Below are 17,262 nucleotides of genomic sequence, written 5' to 3'. Positions count from 1 at the left end.
TATAATAGAATTATATATATATATATATATATATATTTAAATAATGAAAATAATAGATTTATTTAATATATATATTTTAAAAGATAGATAAGTACTATAACAAATTTCTAAACACATTCTTTCATAATCAATTTGAAAATCTTTCACTTTAGGAATATAATTGTCTATATTTCAATTATTTATATGTAAATATTGAGGTGTTTATTAATCAATTGTATTTTAAAAATAAAAATAAAATAAAATGATAACTTTTTTTTAATATAGTTTATCTTTTACATTAACCTAACACGAAATAATCATAACATTTCACTTCAATTATTAGATTTTTTACTAAGAATAAAAAATATTACATTTAATATTTATGACATAATTCTTATGACTTAAATTATTCAAGTAAATTATATATTAATTTAATTGATTTAAATTTAAATAAACTATATCAAACAAGCCATAAGAAAATATGATTACAGAAATCTAGAAAAATATTGCATCAATCAAAACTATTATTTAACAATTTAGTGAATCTCATATATATATATATATATATATATATATATATATATATATATATATATATATATATATATATATATATATATATATATATATATATATATATATATATATATTATTTAACAATTTAGTGAATCTCAAATGAGATTATATAAATACACTAATAGCTTGTATGATTTGAAGTTAATCTAGAAAATGTAATAATAATAATAATATATATATATATATATATATATAAATAAATAAATATAAAGTGTATAAGAAAATATCATTTTAGAAATATTAGATAGATATATTTGTTCTTTCAATTATTTATTATTAAAATATTTTGATAAAAAATGATTAATAATTCTTTTCAATACAATCTTCTTTTATCGTTAGAAAAAGATGATGAAGAGAAAGAGGATGATGAAGAGGAAGAGGAAGAGGAAGAGGAAGGAGAAGGGGAATAATGCATCTCAATGAAAATAGATTGAATGCGAAAATCACATGTTGGGATGATTAGGTTTAAATATAGTCTTTTCTGTTTGTAATCTCTATTTTTTAGAATATATGAATGCTACTAATAATTTTTTAGGGTATTTTGATTGTCATCCTTAATTATAGCTAGGGTTTGTCTAGTTTTGATTTTTGACCCTCCCACTTTTGAGATTTCAATGAAATTGTTTTAATCGTTTTCCAAAAAAAAAAAATTAATAATGAAATTTTGATATTTTTTTTTAAATAAAGATAAACTAATTATAACAAACAAGGCATAAGACATAGTGGCATAAGACATAGTGATGTTATAATCTTATAAAAGAAGCTATTTAAATGCTTATATAAACATGTTTGTATAATGAGAATTTTCATAAAAAAAATATGGAGTCTAAGAACATTATTTCTCTTCTTTCTCTTTTAATGTGTGAGTTTTCTTTTTCATTCTCATCTTTAAATAATTTAATTATTTATAAATCACCACAAATCAAGATAATTTCATCTTTCATACCGTCTAAAATTGTTTGGTAGACATTGCATTATGAATATTTTTGTGATTATTTATATTAAATTCTTAAATTAAGTAATTCTCCTATATTGCAGTATTATTATGTACGATTAATGTATCAGCTTATAATCAAGAGAGTGTTATAGGTACGTATTATCAAATTATAATTATAAATCAAAATGTGACCTAATGACAAATTTATCAAAAAAAAAAAAATTTGTCTGATATTGGCAAAGCGAGAATGATCCAGGAACAGTACCCGTGCATTTTTTCAACACCGTGCGAGGATGATCCAAGACTACCCCATTGTGCTTGCTGTAGAAAGCGTCATAGTAGTAATAATAATAAATGTTACCTTAATGATAGCTCGTGCATGCGTGTATGTCATTAAATGATCATTTTAATCTCTCAAACTAATAATAAATGGATATTTAATCACTTGGATTCTTCTCCAGGGATATTTTCAAAATTGTCTATTCATCTGTGAATTATTATTAGTGTAGATACCTATTTTTATATAAAAATAATTAAATTAAATATATTCAGTCTAATATAACGTTCATACACAAATACTATACTATACTAGAATATTTAAAATAAATAATCAATTCGCAAACCTGTTCTTCCGGACCCATTTCTAAATGATCCAAAAATCACTTTTCAAAAATACTTAAACTCTGGACTACTTTATATCTTCAGATTGACCGGTACGAAAAATTGTGAATTTTAAATTTAATATTATTGTTGGAAAAAATTTACGTAAAAGGCATCTTTTGCCCGTTTTCGGATCCAAACGCTACTTTGTTAAAATACATAGAATTTGACGAATCGACACCTTCAAAATGACTAGCTCGGAAAATTGTAAACTTGAAGTATTAATATAGAGGAAGAATGTCAATTTTATCATGCGCTTTGATTTTAAGCGGGAAGTTATTGTGGGGGTGTCATGTTAGCTCTCATTTATTCAAAAAAATGTCAATTTTATCATTGAACTATAACGGAATATTCACGTGTATCACTAAACTAATTTATGTTCGTTCTGAGCTTAATGTTCATCTATGTTACTACTTGACAAATCCAAGCCCATTAAATTTTCTGTTAAATGAGATGACACGTGTGATTAACATGTCATTTTTTTTTAAATTATTATATATTATATTTTTATTTTTATTTACAATTCTAATTGATAAAACATTTACATTTTGAGAGGCATTAACAATTTCTCTCTTTTACATGTTGTCCTAATTCACTAAGCCCAATATTATTGTTCTTTAAAGGATTTCATTTCTTTGAGGAATTTCTGACAAATTGGAGTAGTGGTTTTACGGCGAGTTCAATAAGTTCGTGTCGAAAGAAACCGACGAAAGAAGGGTAGGAGTTGGCAAGAGCATTCAGGGCAATGGAAGAAGAGATTTTTATTTCAAAACCAAGATTGTATTTCGCAAGAGATGTTTAGCTGAGCCATGATGTTTAACCGAGCCTCGAGACCTCAACTCTGTCTCTTACTTCGACTAGTCTCAAACAAAGTTTACAATGAACGGTGATGACAAATAATGAAGTTTATAAATCTTCTTCTTTGTGTTGAAGGCTCATTGAATCGGTTAGAAAACTGAGTAAAAGATATGCATATAATCCCAATGTTACAAGTATTACACGATTTATGGTTGGCATGTCCTTTAACTCGAAAGAATATGTCAAATTTTCCATAACTGAATATGGTTGTGAAAACCGTGTGTCGTTGAGATTAAATATTGCTGACAACATCTGAATTAGAGTTGTATGTAATAACGGTGTTTGTCCTTAGGTCTTGTGGGTTAGTGTTGACAAAACTAATGAAAAATGGATCATCAAGAGGTATCAACCAGGGCATACTTGTTATACAAATAACAATAATTGACTAATAACAGCTAAGTTTCTTGCCAAAAAATTAGAAAATAGAATTACAATAAAACCTACTATTAAACTTAAAGTACTCAAAGATTTATGCAAGATATAATTGCATGTTAATGTTAGGAGAGCAAAAGTTAAAAAAAATTAAAAGACTAATCGCAGTTGTTAAATATGTTTTTCCAAAAACTGAGCATAAATTTTGTGATACGGACTTCATGGAATGCTAGGTTTCTTCAATGGATTAAGAACAAGCAAACCTAACCTTAGATTATACGTTTTCCTTTCTTCTTCCTTCTCATCAATTCATTGGACATAAATGTTTGTCCAAGTGAATTGACAAAAATGTTATTTCTATGTTATTAGTATGTAATTGGATTTCTCACTAGTAAAAAAGTAACATTTAAGGGCGGTTTTTACCGCCGTTATTGTATAATTTACCGCTGCTAAAAGACAATTACGGCGGTAAAATTACCGTAGTCAACCGCCGTTAATAGTTCCGCCGTTAAAGAGATTTTGACAATTAAGGGCGGTAAATTTACCGCAGATACCAGCTTTTAAATGCGGTTTATAAAACCGCAGTTAATAATCTCTAACTGCGGTTTATAAGACTGCAGTTAATAGTCTCTAACTGCGGTTCCTAAAACTGTAGTAAATTGTTTACTTATAAAGGCGGGATTTTTACCGCAAGTAATAGTTTCTAACTGCAGTTTAAAAACCGCAGTTAATAGTGGCTATATATAAATGCGATATTTTTACCACAAATAATTGTCTCTAATTACTAATTAGAGTTTAAAAATAGCTGATAGTTATAAGTGTAGTTAATAGTCAATTGACAATAATAAAAATCATTCAAAATAATATTATATAATTAACACTTCATTTTTATATTATAATATTACCTTAAAAATATAATTATATACAAATATATATTATTTAAAGTCATACAAAATAAACATTATTATATCAATAAAAAATCAAATTCCAAAATTTGAAATAACTTCTCTTCCTTCTCCCTCTTCATTTTCTTCCTTCTCCCTCTTCATTTTCTTCTTCATTTTCTTTCTTCCTTCTCCCTCTTCCTTTTCTTCTTCATTTTCTTTCTTCCTTCCCCCTCTTCCTTTTCTTCTTCATTTTCTTCCTTCTCCCTCTTCCTTTTCTTCATCAATTTTCTTCCTTCTCCCAACCTATAAAAGATTCAAATACAAATTACACTTTTTTACTCTCTTTTAACAAGCAAGAACTAAGTAAAATATTTCCTATATTAAATAAATTGATATAAATTACATTTGATAAATTAATTGGAGAGAAAATTCATACTAACATGCTAATGTGGTGCTGTAAATTTCCCTCAAAGAAATTTTATTGTTCCATCTATTTATCCTTGTCTTAAATTGGACGTCTTGGATCATCCTTGTTTCAAAAGAGATCACTATCACTTAAATAAAATCATGGAGAAAAATGAGGAAATGAATTTAGAACATTCATTAGTTTTTTCAAATTTATATCAATGACAACCACATTTTGATAACCTAAAATTCATAAATAAAGTTAATTATATTCAATGACCAAATTTCTTTCATGCTTCTATTAATACACCATAACACAATAAAACAAAAATACTATACTTACAATGCAGAAATCTTCTTCAAATGTACCAAGGAGTACTATACTTACAATGCAGAAATCTTCTTCAGATGTACCAGGGAGCCAGATGAAGCAATGCAAAAATCTTCTTCAAATGTACGAGTAAAGTGAAACGCTAGAAAATAATAAATCTTCTTCAAATGTACGAGTAAAGTGAAACGCTAGAAAATAATAGGGAATGTAAATAATGCACAAAAAGAATAGGTTGAAGTTCCACAAAAAGAGGAATGTGAAAACTTGGAGAAGAAAATGGAAGACTGGGTGAAGTGGAATAAATAACCCTTAATTCCTTAATATTTTTATTGTTTTATATAATTAAAAATAACATAATATTAAATACAATAATTCTCAATTATATTTATAAATTTACATATTATATAATTCAAAGATATTGTATGCATTTCATTTTTTAATTAAATTCTTATATTTTTTTATTCATATTTAAAAATTACAAATTTTATTTTATTTTATAAAATACAAATATTATAAAAAATAAACACTAATATTAAATAAAACTGATATATAATTATAAATTTTATAAACAATAATTTTTTATAAAAAAAATATTTATATTCTCTACTAAAAAGTTTATATTTTTTCGGCTTTTATTATTACTTATGATTACCAGATTATTTACAATCCTAAATATTTATCTAAACATAAATTAGAAATAAAAAAAATACTTTCACACACTTTCTTAATTAGTTTTTATTTTTAATTTTAATTTTCATCAATTAAAAACCAAAAATATTTTTATTTTATTTTATAATTTATAAATTAAAATACAAAAAATATTATTAATAATTAAACAAATTACAATTTCAAATACCTTTAGTTTAAACTAAATTCAAAAACAAATATAACAAAAATACTAAATAAATAATTGATGACAATTTATCTCCATTAATCAATAAGAAAATAGTCATTGAAATGATCAAATCTTCATTAAAATATTTTAGGAAGGTAAATGAGATAAAAATGACTAGTCTTCCATATTTTTAAAATTTATTTGAAAAAGAATTTATCATAATATATATATATCAAATTATAAAAGTTTACACAAAAATGATAAAGAGTTTATTTTAAAATTATAAATATATATATATATATATATATATATAATTTTATAAAAGTAATTTAGATATAAATTTTGACTAAAATGATAGAGAGTTTATCTTCAATTAAAATATATGAATATTATATATATATATATATATATATATATATATATATATATATATATATATATTATATTATTTGAAATTTAGATATATTATTTGTAAATATGATTAAATTATTTAATATAAAATTAATCTAAAATAAAAAAAAAATTAAAAATATTTATGTAATTGTGATGAACTGTACCAATTACCTAGTTTTTATGTCGTTTATTATCTATATAAATATAAAGTTATAAATTATACATTTGTTATTAATTAAAATTTAATTTTATGAATTAATTTGAGATGAATTAGTCTATTATTTAATTTATTATTTAATTAGTGATTAAATATTAATAAGATTTAATATTATTTTTAGCATTATTTATAAACTATATATATATAAAATTATGAAACTAATTTTTTTTATCGATATAATAGTTTAATATTTAAATTTATAATAATATATAATTATTGAATCAATCACTATATATATTTTATAATAATAAATATATTAGTAGTTATAACTAATTTCATTGCGGTTTAAAGTCTTAATAATGTTAATTAATATATATATATTTATTATATTATTTCAAGAATTTAATTAAAATATAAGTTAAAAAAATAACACAACAAAATGCTAAGTAAATAATTGATAACAATTTAACTCCATTAATCAATAAAAAAAATAATCTTGACAATATCAAATCTCCATTAAACATATTTTAAGAATCTAAATGAAATAAAAATGACTAATTATTCATATTTTTAGAATTTATTTCACTTAAAAAGATAATAGTGAATACCAAATTATATAAAGGTTTATACAAAAATGATAAATAGTTTATCTTAATATATATTTATATATTATTTTATAAAAGACATAATTTAAATATAAATTTTGATTAAAATGATAAAATGTTTATCTTCAATTAAAATAAATATATATATATATATATATTATATTATTTGAAATTTAGATATAATATTTGTAAATGTGATTAAATTATTTACCATTAATTGTGATAATTACATTAACTAATCTTAAATAAAAAAATATTTAAAATCTTTATATAATTGTGATTCACATAACAAATTACTTTCTATAAGACATTTGTTATATATAAATATAAACTTATAAACTAGATTTTTTTTATTATTTTTAATTTTATTTTATAAAATAATTAGTGATGAATTAGTCTATTAAATTAGTGAAAGAAAAAAATATTAATAAGATTTAATATTATTTTTAGTATTATTTATAAACTAAATATATATAAAATTATGAAACTAAATTTAATTTAAATTTAATTGATATAATAGGTTAATATTTTAATTTATAATTATATATAATTATTGACAAAGTAAACTTCTTTAAACTTATATTTAAATTAAATTTCTAAGATAATGCATAGAAATAATCCTATTTAGCTTTTTAAAATTAAATTAATATTTATTTTTAACTTACTTTTATAAAAAAAATAATAATTATATATACATATGAGAGATTGGAGGGAACTTAGGGAAAGAAATGACGTGTTAATTGGTTGAAAAAATTAAACAACTTTCTCTTCTATTTTTTATTTCCTTAAAATTCTTTCATTTTTTCAACTTCAAATCATTCTCTTTCATCGTATATAATATATATATATATATAATATATATTTTCAATATTTTATTTTAATTAATAAATATACTAGCATATTACGGTTTAAAAGTCTTAATATTTGTTAATATATATATATTTATTTATTTATTTATTACATTATTTTATGAATTTAATTAGAATATAAGTTTAAAAAATAATACAACAAAAATTCTAAATAAATATTTGATAACAATTTATCTCCATTAATTATAAAAAAAATAGTCTTGACAATATCAAATCTTCGTTAAACATATTTTAATAATGTAAATAAAAAAAACTAGTTTTCTATATTTTTAAAATTTATTTGAATTAAAAAATATAATAATGCATACTAAATTATAAAGGTTAAGAAATAATAAATATTTTATCTTAATATATATATATATTATTTTATAAAAGTAATTAGTAATAAATTAGTCTATTATTTAATAAGTCATTAATTATGAAAGTGAATAATATTAATAAGATTTAATATTATTTTTAGAATTATTTATAAACTAAATCAAGTGGATAGGATATAAAACTATATATAAATATGAAGTCTCAATATAATATTTTATTATTTCATTTTTTTTCATTGTTAATTCATGTAAGGTATGTTTATTGAACTGATAAAATAATATTTTATAAGTATATATATTTTAATTAACTTATCTAATATTCTCTTTTGAAACTTATCTCAATTAATTTTTTAAAAAATAAAAATAAAAATTTATTATTTTTTTTTTATGATTTATAATAATATAAGACTTTTAAATGTGGATCTATATAACGCAATTAAACGTAAGATTTTAACTGAGGTATAAAAAACAAATAGAGATAAAACTTTAACTACGGTATAAAAACCCGCAGTTAAAGATAAGACTTTTAACTACGGTTTTTATATACCACAGTTAAATGTAAGACTTTTAAAGGCGGTTTTATATACCGTAGTTAAATGTAAGACTTTTAAAGGCAGGTTTATATACCACAGTTAAAAACAAGGTATTAACTACGGTTTTAAATACCGTCGTAAAATTTCGCCGTTAAAAACACATTTTTTACTAGTGCGATCTGTTTGGTATTATAAAAGATTTTTTTTTTTTTTTCATTCCGCCTCTTTTCTTTTCTGTTTGTTTGGTAATTGGATTCCTCGCTCAATTATATTATTGGGTGTTATTTCATGATGATGTTAGTGTTATAGAGGGTGATCTAAATGATTAAAATTTGTGATAACACTAAATAAGTAAAGTATTTTTCCAATATATGACTAAAAATAAATACTTGGAAATTTTTAATGTAATAATGATAATAATGTGAACACTTATTAAACATAGAGTATGGATGAGATCTTCAATATCAACATATTTTTTAAGTCTATTTAAACATATATTTAAATAATGTGAATGATAAATTTATTAGATTTATATTTGTAAAAGATAAATAAGTAATCCTTTTTTACCAACAATTTTGTTGATGAAGATATGTGTCTCTGTTTTAAGAATTTATATTTAAATATTGAGCTACATTTTAAATAATTTTATTTTTTTAATTATAAGAAATTAATGAGTGAATAATTTTTATTTAAAAATTATATAATTTATTCTCCACATAGAGCTAATACAATTTGGTAGAAATTAAAATTTTCGCATTTAATTTATATGACACTGTTTTTTTTCCACTTAAACCACTCAAGTAATATAGATATTGATTTATTTGATTTAAATAAATTAAATCAAACAAGAAATAGGATTATATGTTGTACGGATTGATTACGTTTTGATAATATATATAATCCAAATTTGTAATAAATATCTTTTAATATATATATATATATATTTAACCTTTTCTAATTTATAATTAATATTTTTATTAGAGACTACTGGATAATAAAGTTTGACAGATTAAACTGATTATCTTACAATGCATATCCTTGCGCAATAATTAAGCAAAGTATAACACACATTATAATTAGGACTAGCGGGATCATCACAACATGCACAACTTTTTTTATTTGGATCATATTCGCATGGAAGCGTCACACGGCAACGGATGTGCAAATATTTACTTACTTCTATCTCCTTCTTTTCTTTGCCCATATCTGGTAAGAAAAATCTTTAGTTTTTGTTTAATTTTCATATTTTAGAATATAATTATTGAAATTTTGAATATTGATAATATGTACCTTTAACACTCGTCGTCTGATTATAAATTGTTGGTACTTCAATCGTAGTAGATGATATTACTGTGATATAATAACAATACTTAATTCAAAGATTTAATATAAATAATCAAATGCATGTTCATAATTTGATCATCTAAACATAATAATGAAAAAAAAAACTCACACATAACAAGGGAAAAAAGAGAGAGAAGAAAAATAATGCTCTTGGACTTCATTTTTTTTTTTTTGTTTGGTATTCACAATATACAAACTTGATTTTATAAACATTTAAATAGTTTGTTGGATAAGATTTCGATAATCACTGTGTCTTATGCCTTGTTTGATGTAGTGTTTTTTTAATTTATTTTTTTTAAATCAAAATCTCATTATTAATAAGTTTTTATCAAAATATTTTAAATCTGAGATTCACTAAATTATTTATATAATCTCATTTGAGATTCACTAAATTATTAAATAATAACTTTGGGTGATGTAATTTTTTTTCTAGATTTTTGTAATCACTTTGTCTTAAGAATATTGTTTATTTGAATTTAAATTTAAATTTAAATCAAATTAATTAATATCAAAGTTACTTGAATTAATGAAGTGAAAAGTTATGTCATAAAGATTAAACGTATTACTTTTTATTCTTACTAATAAAAATCATAATTGAATGTGAAATATTACTTTTCTCTAAAGTTGTGTTATATTAAACAAAAGTTATCATTTAAACCTACTAACAGCTAAATTTTTTTGTCAAAAAAATAGAAAATAAAATTATAATAGAACCTACTACTAAATTTAAAGTGCTCAAAGAATTAGACAAGACATAATTACATGTTAATGTTACTCGATCAATGGCTAGGAGATCAAAGTTGAAAAAACTTAAAAGGCTAATCGCAGTTATTAAACATGTTTTTCCAAAAGTTGAGTATGTTAACTGTTGCGAGAAATGTAAATGCATTGCAGTTTTGAACATGTGCAAAATCATCATATCAATAACAACTAGATTTTAATATTCTAAAGTTGTAGTATAATAACACTACTTAATTTAAGAATTTAATATTAATAATTATATTTATATTAATAATTCAATGTTTACCAAACAACCTTTATAAAATTGGAATTGACTTGATTTGTGGTTATTTATAAATAATTAAATTATTTAAATATAATAATAATAAAATATAAAAAAAAAACACAATACGATATTTTTTTGGGCAATGGGTTGGATAAATACGAACCGACAAGATCCAATACGAGATTTTTATGGAAAGACACAATACGATATTATCTCACTCGGGTCTTGTGTTGACATGATACAAGCACGAGACGACACGATCACGGCACGATTATGAGTTTATACGATCGTAACACGGTTAAGAGTCGACACAGACACAACACGAATATAGGCACGACACAAGTATAGACACGATACGAGCACAAGTATACACACGAAACGACATAAACACATTAACACTCTCTATACTTATTACATTTTTATTTAATTTCATAAATGTAATATATATATATATATATATATATATAATTAAAATTAAATTAATATAAATTAAAATAAATTATATGAATAGAAATATGATTCTATTAATAATTCTCTTGGATATTACTTTTATTAATTACTTATTAATTTTTTAATTATTTATAATTTTAATTATTGTTAATACAATAAATAATAATATATGATAATAATTTTAATTTTAATAAAATAATAATATATATTTATAATTTCTACTCACTTTTCTCACTTTCTTTCTCATTTTATTTCATGTTTTGTTACTCAAACTACCAACATTTACGTTAACATTATAAAATTACCAAGTCTCTCAAGATTCATAGTAATTGATCACATATTTAATTATTTATCATTAAATTATTTAAAAAAATCTTAAATCACTCAAAAAATTTTGAAGTTAATAAGAAACTTTATCTAAAAAAAATAATTTATAAAATAAAATATTAAATTACTTTTATTAATTAAATAAAAATATAAATTATAAAATTAATATTAATTAAAAAAATGCAGATAGTTATATAAATATACTTTAACCTAAAAAAATCTCAAACTACTATTAATTATATTAAATAAAAATATTAATAATATATCAATTCTTCTCATTTTTTCCTAAAATAAGTATCCAATACTTGAAGTAATAATTGATTAATATCTGTATTTCAATAAATCATTTAAAAAAACTCTTAAATTACTCAAAAATTTTAAAAAGTGAATACAACATTTTAAGAAAAAACTTTATTTTATTATAAAAAATCTCCACTACTTTTAATAAATATCATATACCTAGTTAAATAATTAAATAATTAGGTATAAATTCTTATTTAATATTTTAAAAATTATAAAATTTTACATTTATCATATTTAACTAACTTAATATATATATATATATATATATATATTAAATAAATTAATAACTTTATAACAACAAATTTAACTAATTTTATTTGAATAATGATTTATATGTTTTAAAATACATTTTAAATAATTGACATTTAAATTATTGTTTATGAAATTATATGTTATATAAAATTTATATTTACACATTTTACATATTAAATAAATTTAATAAATTTAATACATTTAATACATTTAACTTATTAAATTAATTTAAATTTTTTAAATTAATAATCATATTTTATAATTTTACTAATAATATAATTTAATATATATATATATATATATATAAATAAATAAATAAATAATTAATTAACATTGAGTGTGTCAAGCCATTATTGGGTTGACACGATGACAAAATCTAGTCGGAATAACACGAAACACGAATTTAAACAAGAGTTAGAACGACACGAATAAACTCGTAAACATGAATAACACGACATAAGTGAATCATAATATTTTGAGTGGGTCAAGACACGATACGACACAGATAAGATTGAGGCACGACACAACACGACACGATTAAGAGTCTAACACGACTTGCCCAAGTCGAATACGAACGTTTATGCACGATGTCTAGCTCTAGACTCAAAACTCTAAATTCGTTTAAATTTGATAGTTAAATTAATAACATTAATGTTTTATTTATTTATTTATTTATTTATAAATAACACGTAAATAATAAGTTAATCGTTTTTTAAATCGTTAAAATAAAACTTTTGTTTTGCAAATTATAAGCTTTAAATAAAATATTTAAAATCTCAACAAGTTGATAATTTGGCCGCACAATATTATTTGTACATTTTACTTTATATGCATCAAAGTATATAATAAAATGAAAGAAGTATAAAAATGTATATACATGTATTCAGTCACAATTCATTTCAATGCGTACATCCACAATATTAAAAAAAAAATCAAACATATTTAATTATTTATGTCACCCAAACTACATCTTTTTCTTAGGGGCCCTCTTTAAAAAAAAAAATTGTAATTATAACACTAAGAACAATCAACCAAATATAAATATTAAAGAAACTATAGCCACTCACTTTATATTATATTATATATAAATAAACTTTCTATTATATTATATATATATATATATTATCCTTTATTTGTCTTTATTCCTTCACCACCTTCTTTCTTCTTTATTTCAAATACTATATTAACTTTACTTATTAAATATTTATGTTACATACATTTATTTAATTTCAATTAAATTAAATTATAACACTAAGTATAAAAATAATTGGTAAAGTCTGATTTGTAAAATAAAACAGTTTGAATAACTTGCTTTAATGAACTTGTAATACGTTTGATTGGAGGGGTCATTTCTGATTTTTAATGAAGAATTTAAATATTGTAAGTAAAGTGTGCATTCAAATTGATCCAACTGTTTCAAATATTTTGTCAGAATATAAGGTTTTAATATAATAAAAACTAATATATTATGATATGATTAAAAATATATTCAAATAATCAAATTACTTCCATCTCTAATTAATATTTTAATATATATTTTTTTTTACAATTTGCTTTAACAGGTTCGAACATAAAAACTTACTGTTAGTATTCACCTCTTATTGCAGTCAGGCTAGAAGAAGATCAATATATCAACCTATACTTTTTGTTTATTAAATACTTATTTAAATTTGTTGTTTTATTTGTATTATTATAGTTAATTTTTCCTTAATAATAATAAATTTAATTAAATAAAATAGTTCAGGTGGCAAAAAGTAATTTTTAAAAGAATAAAAGTATATCAAAATTATCTAATAAAAAATCAAATATAAAATCTTAATAAAATATAACCCTAATATGACTAAATTTAATTTATAAAAAAAAAACTCATTAGAGTGATTCGGTGTAAATAGTTGACTTAAAAGACCAAATGTTACTGGTTAGTTTGATTTTCATCTAAAACGATGAAAGGTGGAATTTCAAATTAGTTTTTCAATTGAAAATAGAAATATTCAATAATTAGACCAATATATTAAAATAATTTTTATTATAAAATAATATTTTTAAATTAAAAATAATAATCACTTTTTTAAAATATCACATTTTCAAAAATGTTACCATTTTTATTTTTTTTATATAGAGAGGCTTCAAATAATAGATGGAAATGGTAAAAAATAATTTATAGAAAATAGGGAAGTAAAAAAAATAGAAAAGTGAAAGTTCATCAAGGCCTAGTTTGATTGCAAAAAAAACGCCATTGGAACAACCAAATGAAAGAAAACTAATCACTTTTTGATTGTTGTGGTTTTAATATTTTTTTTAATCATAATCAAACTAGACCTCCTTTAACTTTTTCTCCATTTCTTTTTCACTATAAACAACACTTCTAACTGCTTCATCTCTCCTTTTTCCCTTTCTCTCTCTTCATCTATCTTAGTAGCTAAGCAAGAACAATAAATATTCTATCGCCGGCGCCGGCAGAAATGGATCAGAAATCAGGTCAAATCGGAGATCCTCTGTTTCTCGGCGGAGAGATATTAAAACGCAGCGAATCGCAATTAGCTTTTGACGAGCTTTATCGTAAAGATGAGAAACAGAGAGCTAAAGTACTATTTCTCAGCCACGGTTTGGAAGATGATCCCGCCGCCGGCGTCTTTTCCGGCGATCTCGCTTTTCCCTTCGATAAATCGGTTTGTCTTTCTCTCTCACCCCGTTTATTCAATAATTGAACATTAAAGTCTTGTTTGTTTCTTTCTTTCTTTATTTGACTTCAAATTTATAAGATCCTCAACTAATTATTATTGTTTTTTCAATTCATGTATCAAACATTAAAATAAAAAAAATATTATGCCCAACCAATTATGTAGCTTTTATATGCTTGATAAGAGAGATCCTCGAATTTACTTTATTTTTTCTAAATTTTTCAATTTTTGTTCCATTCCTAAAAAAAAAATATGCTTTCTCTAATATGAAAATATTTGATAATAAGATCAACCCACTTTTTAATTTGATTTAATTAGTAAATTTGTTGGTAATAGATCACTGATTTATTTTAGAAAATATTTACAATAAATTTCTCTTTTTTTTCATTATTAAAGAAAGGATTTTACATCTAAATAAAACATTTTAATGTAAATGTGAAAATAAAAATACTATGCCCAACCAATAATTGAGCTTATATATTACTATTTTTTAAATAAATAAAAAAAGTATTTATATCTTCTCTAATATAAAAAAATATTTAATAATAAAACTAACCCACTTTTTAATTTGATAAAATTGATTTAATTAGTAAAGTTATTGGTAATAGATCACTGGTTTATTTTAGAAACATATACAATAATATCTTCTATTTTTTTTTACAATCATGTGATTAAAGAAATATTTTAATGTAAATTCACATTTATTTAATTGAAGGAGATGATAAATGGGTATATAAGGAGCAAAGATTTCACAGCTGCAGTTGATTCCCCCTTGTCTTCTGAATGTGGTATGATCAAGAAAAAACTCATTTGATAGTTTTGGATATAAAATTCATTAAAATTTATGTTTCTTAAAAGGAAATGGAAACAAAACAACAACAATAAAAGTTACTAGTGGTTCCTCAAGGGAACAATCAGAAGAAGACGAGGCTGAGCTCGACGGTTGGCAATACGATGAAACCGACCCAACTAACATGAGACGCCTCAAAAGGTGTTTTAATTCGATTCTATATAAGAAACCGTTAACAAAAAAAATTGTAACATTTTTTTCGTAAATTAAACTTATGTTTTCAGGAAGATGTCGAATCGAGAATCTGCAAGGCGCTCGAGGAGGAGAAAGCAAGCACAATTGTCCGAACTCGAACATCAGGTTTAATATCTTCTCTAAATTCCTAAATATGTGTTTTATTGATTAATTAATATATATTTGTTTTAGGTAGAAGAACTAAAAGAAGAAAACTCTACTCTTTATAAGCAACTTTCCAACGCTACTCAACAGTTTAAAGATGCAACCACGAATTACCGAATTCTTAAATCAGATGTAGAAGCCTTAAGAGCAAAGGTAAAATTGTACTTAAAATTAACCATATGTTGAATAGAAAATAACTATTTTTTCGTGAAGGTGGAGCTCGCGGACGCAGTTGCTAGAGGCTCGATGCCGACGTCTAACTTGAAAAATCTCCTTCAAAATCACTTGAGTTTACCTCCTTTTCACAATATTAACCATCAAAACTCATCGATTGGACTTGAGAATCTCCATGGGAATTCGAACAATAATATGATGATGAACAATAATCGTGTTAGCTCGGTATTAGAGAATTGCGTGTGGGAAATGCATCGCCCGACAAACTCGGATTAGCAGTCTGAAATTGGGGATTAATAATATGATGATGAACAATAATTGTGTTAGCTATATGTTGTTTGTTTAGTGTTGGTTTGCTACTATCAAGTATATCAATGTATAATAAGGTAATGTAAAATTGTACAAGTAGCTAATTGATGGTTGAACTAATAATATTATCATCACTTGCTATAATACGAAGAAATCAGTTAATCATTCTACTCCAATCGAATCAAGAACAATAGAAAGAGTCAATACCCCTCTTAGGCCAATCGATTCAAGAACAATGGGGGTCGTTTAAGTGTAATGAGTCGCAATTCCAACCATATAATAAGTGAGCCCTTTTAATTTTAGACTATAAAATATGTAATTGTATTTATTTTGTACTATCTAAAGCAACAACAAAATTGATTTTTATCACAACATCATAAGGTGGGAACCAACATTGGGTGGTTAAACTGGGGCCAAGAGAAATCACATTCATATGAGGAAATTCCATCACAATTTATAACAACCATGTGAGGGTTAAAAGTGTCCCTATTAAATTGACATTATCCCTTTCTT

At 22.6% G+C, this 17,262-nt stretch overlaps 1 protein-coding gene across 1 annotated transcript; it reads left to right on the top strand.

Annotated features, from left to right (window-relative positions):
- The first annotated feature begins 14,858 nt into the window (after window positions 1-14,858).
- LOC124943012 (basic leucine zipper 9-like) lies at window positions 14,859-16,890 on the top strand. The gene is made up of 6 exons (XM_047483580.1): window positions 14,859-15,065; window positions 15,793-15,865; window positions 15,936-16,068; window positions 16,152-16,227; window positions 16,294-16,419; window positions 16,480-16,890. The coding sequence occupies exons 1-6, from the start codon at window positions 14,859-14,861 to the stop codon at window positions 16,714-16,716; spliced, it is 852 nt and encodes a 283-aa protein (XP_047339536.1). The 3' UTR covers window positions 16,717-16,890.
- The last annotated feature ends 372 nt before the right edge of the window (window positions 16,891-17,262 follow it).

The sequence above is a fragment of the Impatiens glandulifera genome, chromosome 6 (genome assembly GCF_907164915.1).
Source record: "Impatiens glandulifera chromosome 6, dImpGla2.1, whole genome shotgun sequence".
Lineage (NCBI taxonomy): Eukaryota > Viridiplantae > Streptophyta > Magnoliopsida > Ericales > Balsaminaceae > Impatiens > Impatiens glandulifera.
This window is presented reverse-complemented; position numbering and strand designations above follow the sequence as displayed.

Excerpts from the sequence above, each read along its gene's own strand:
- LOC124943012 (XM_047483580.1), top strand. The coding sequence starts at position 14,859 with ATGGATCAGAAATCAGGTCAAATCGGAGATCCTCTGTTTCTCGGCGGA. Across the intron at positions 16,069-16,151 it reads AACATGAGACGCCTCAAAAG|GAAGATGTCGAATCGAGAAT; the intron begins GTGTTTTAATTC and ends TTATGTTTTCAG. Across the intron at positions 16,228-16,293 it reads TGTCCGAACTCGAACATCAG|GTAGAAGAACTAAAAGAAGA; the intron begins GTTTAATATCTT and ends TATTTGTTTTAG.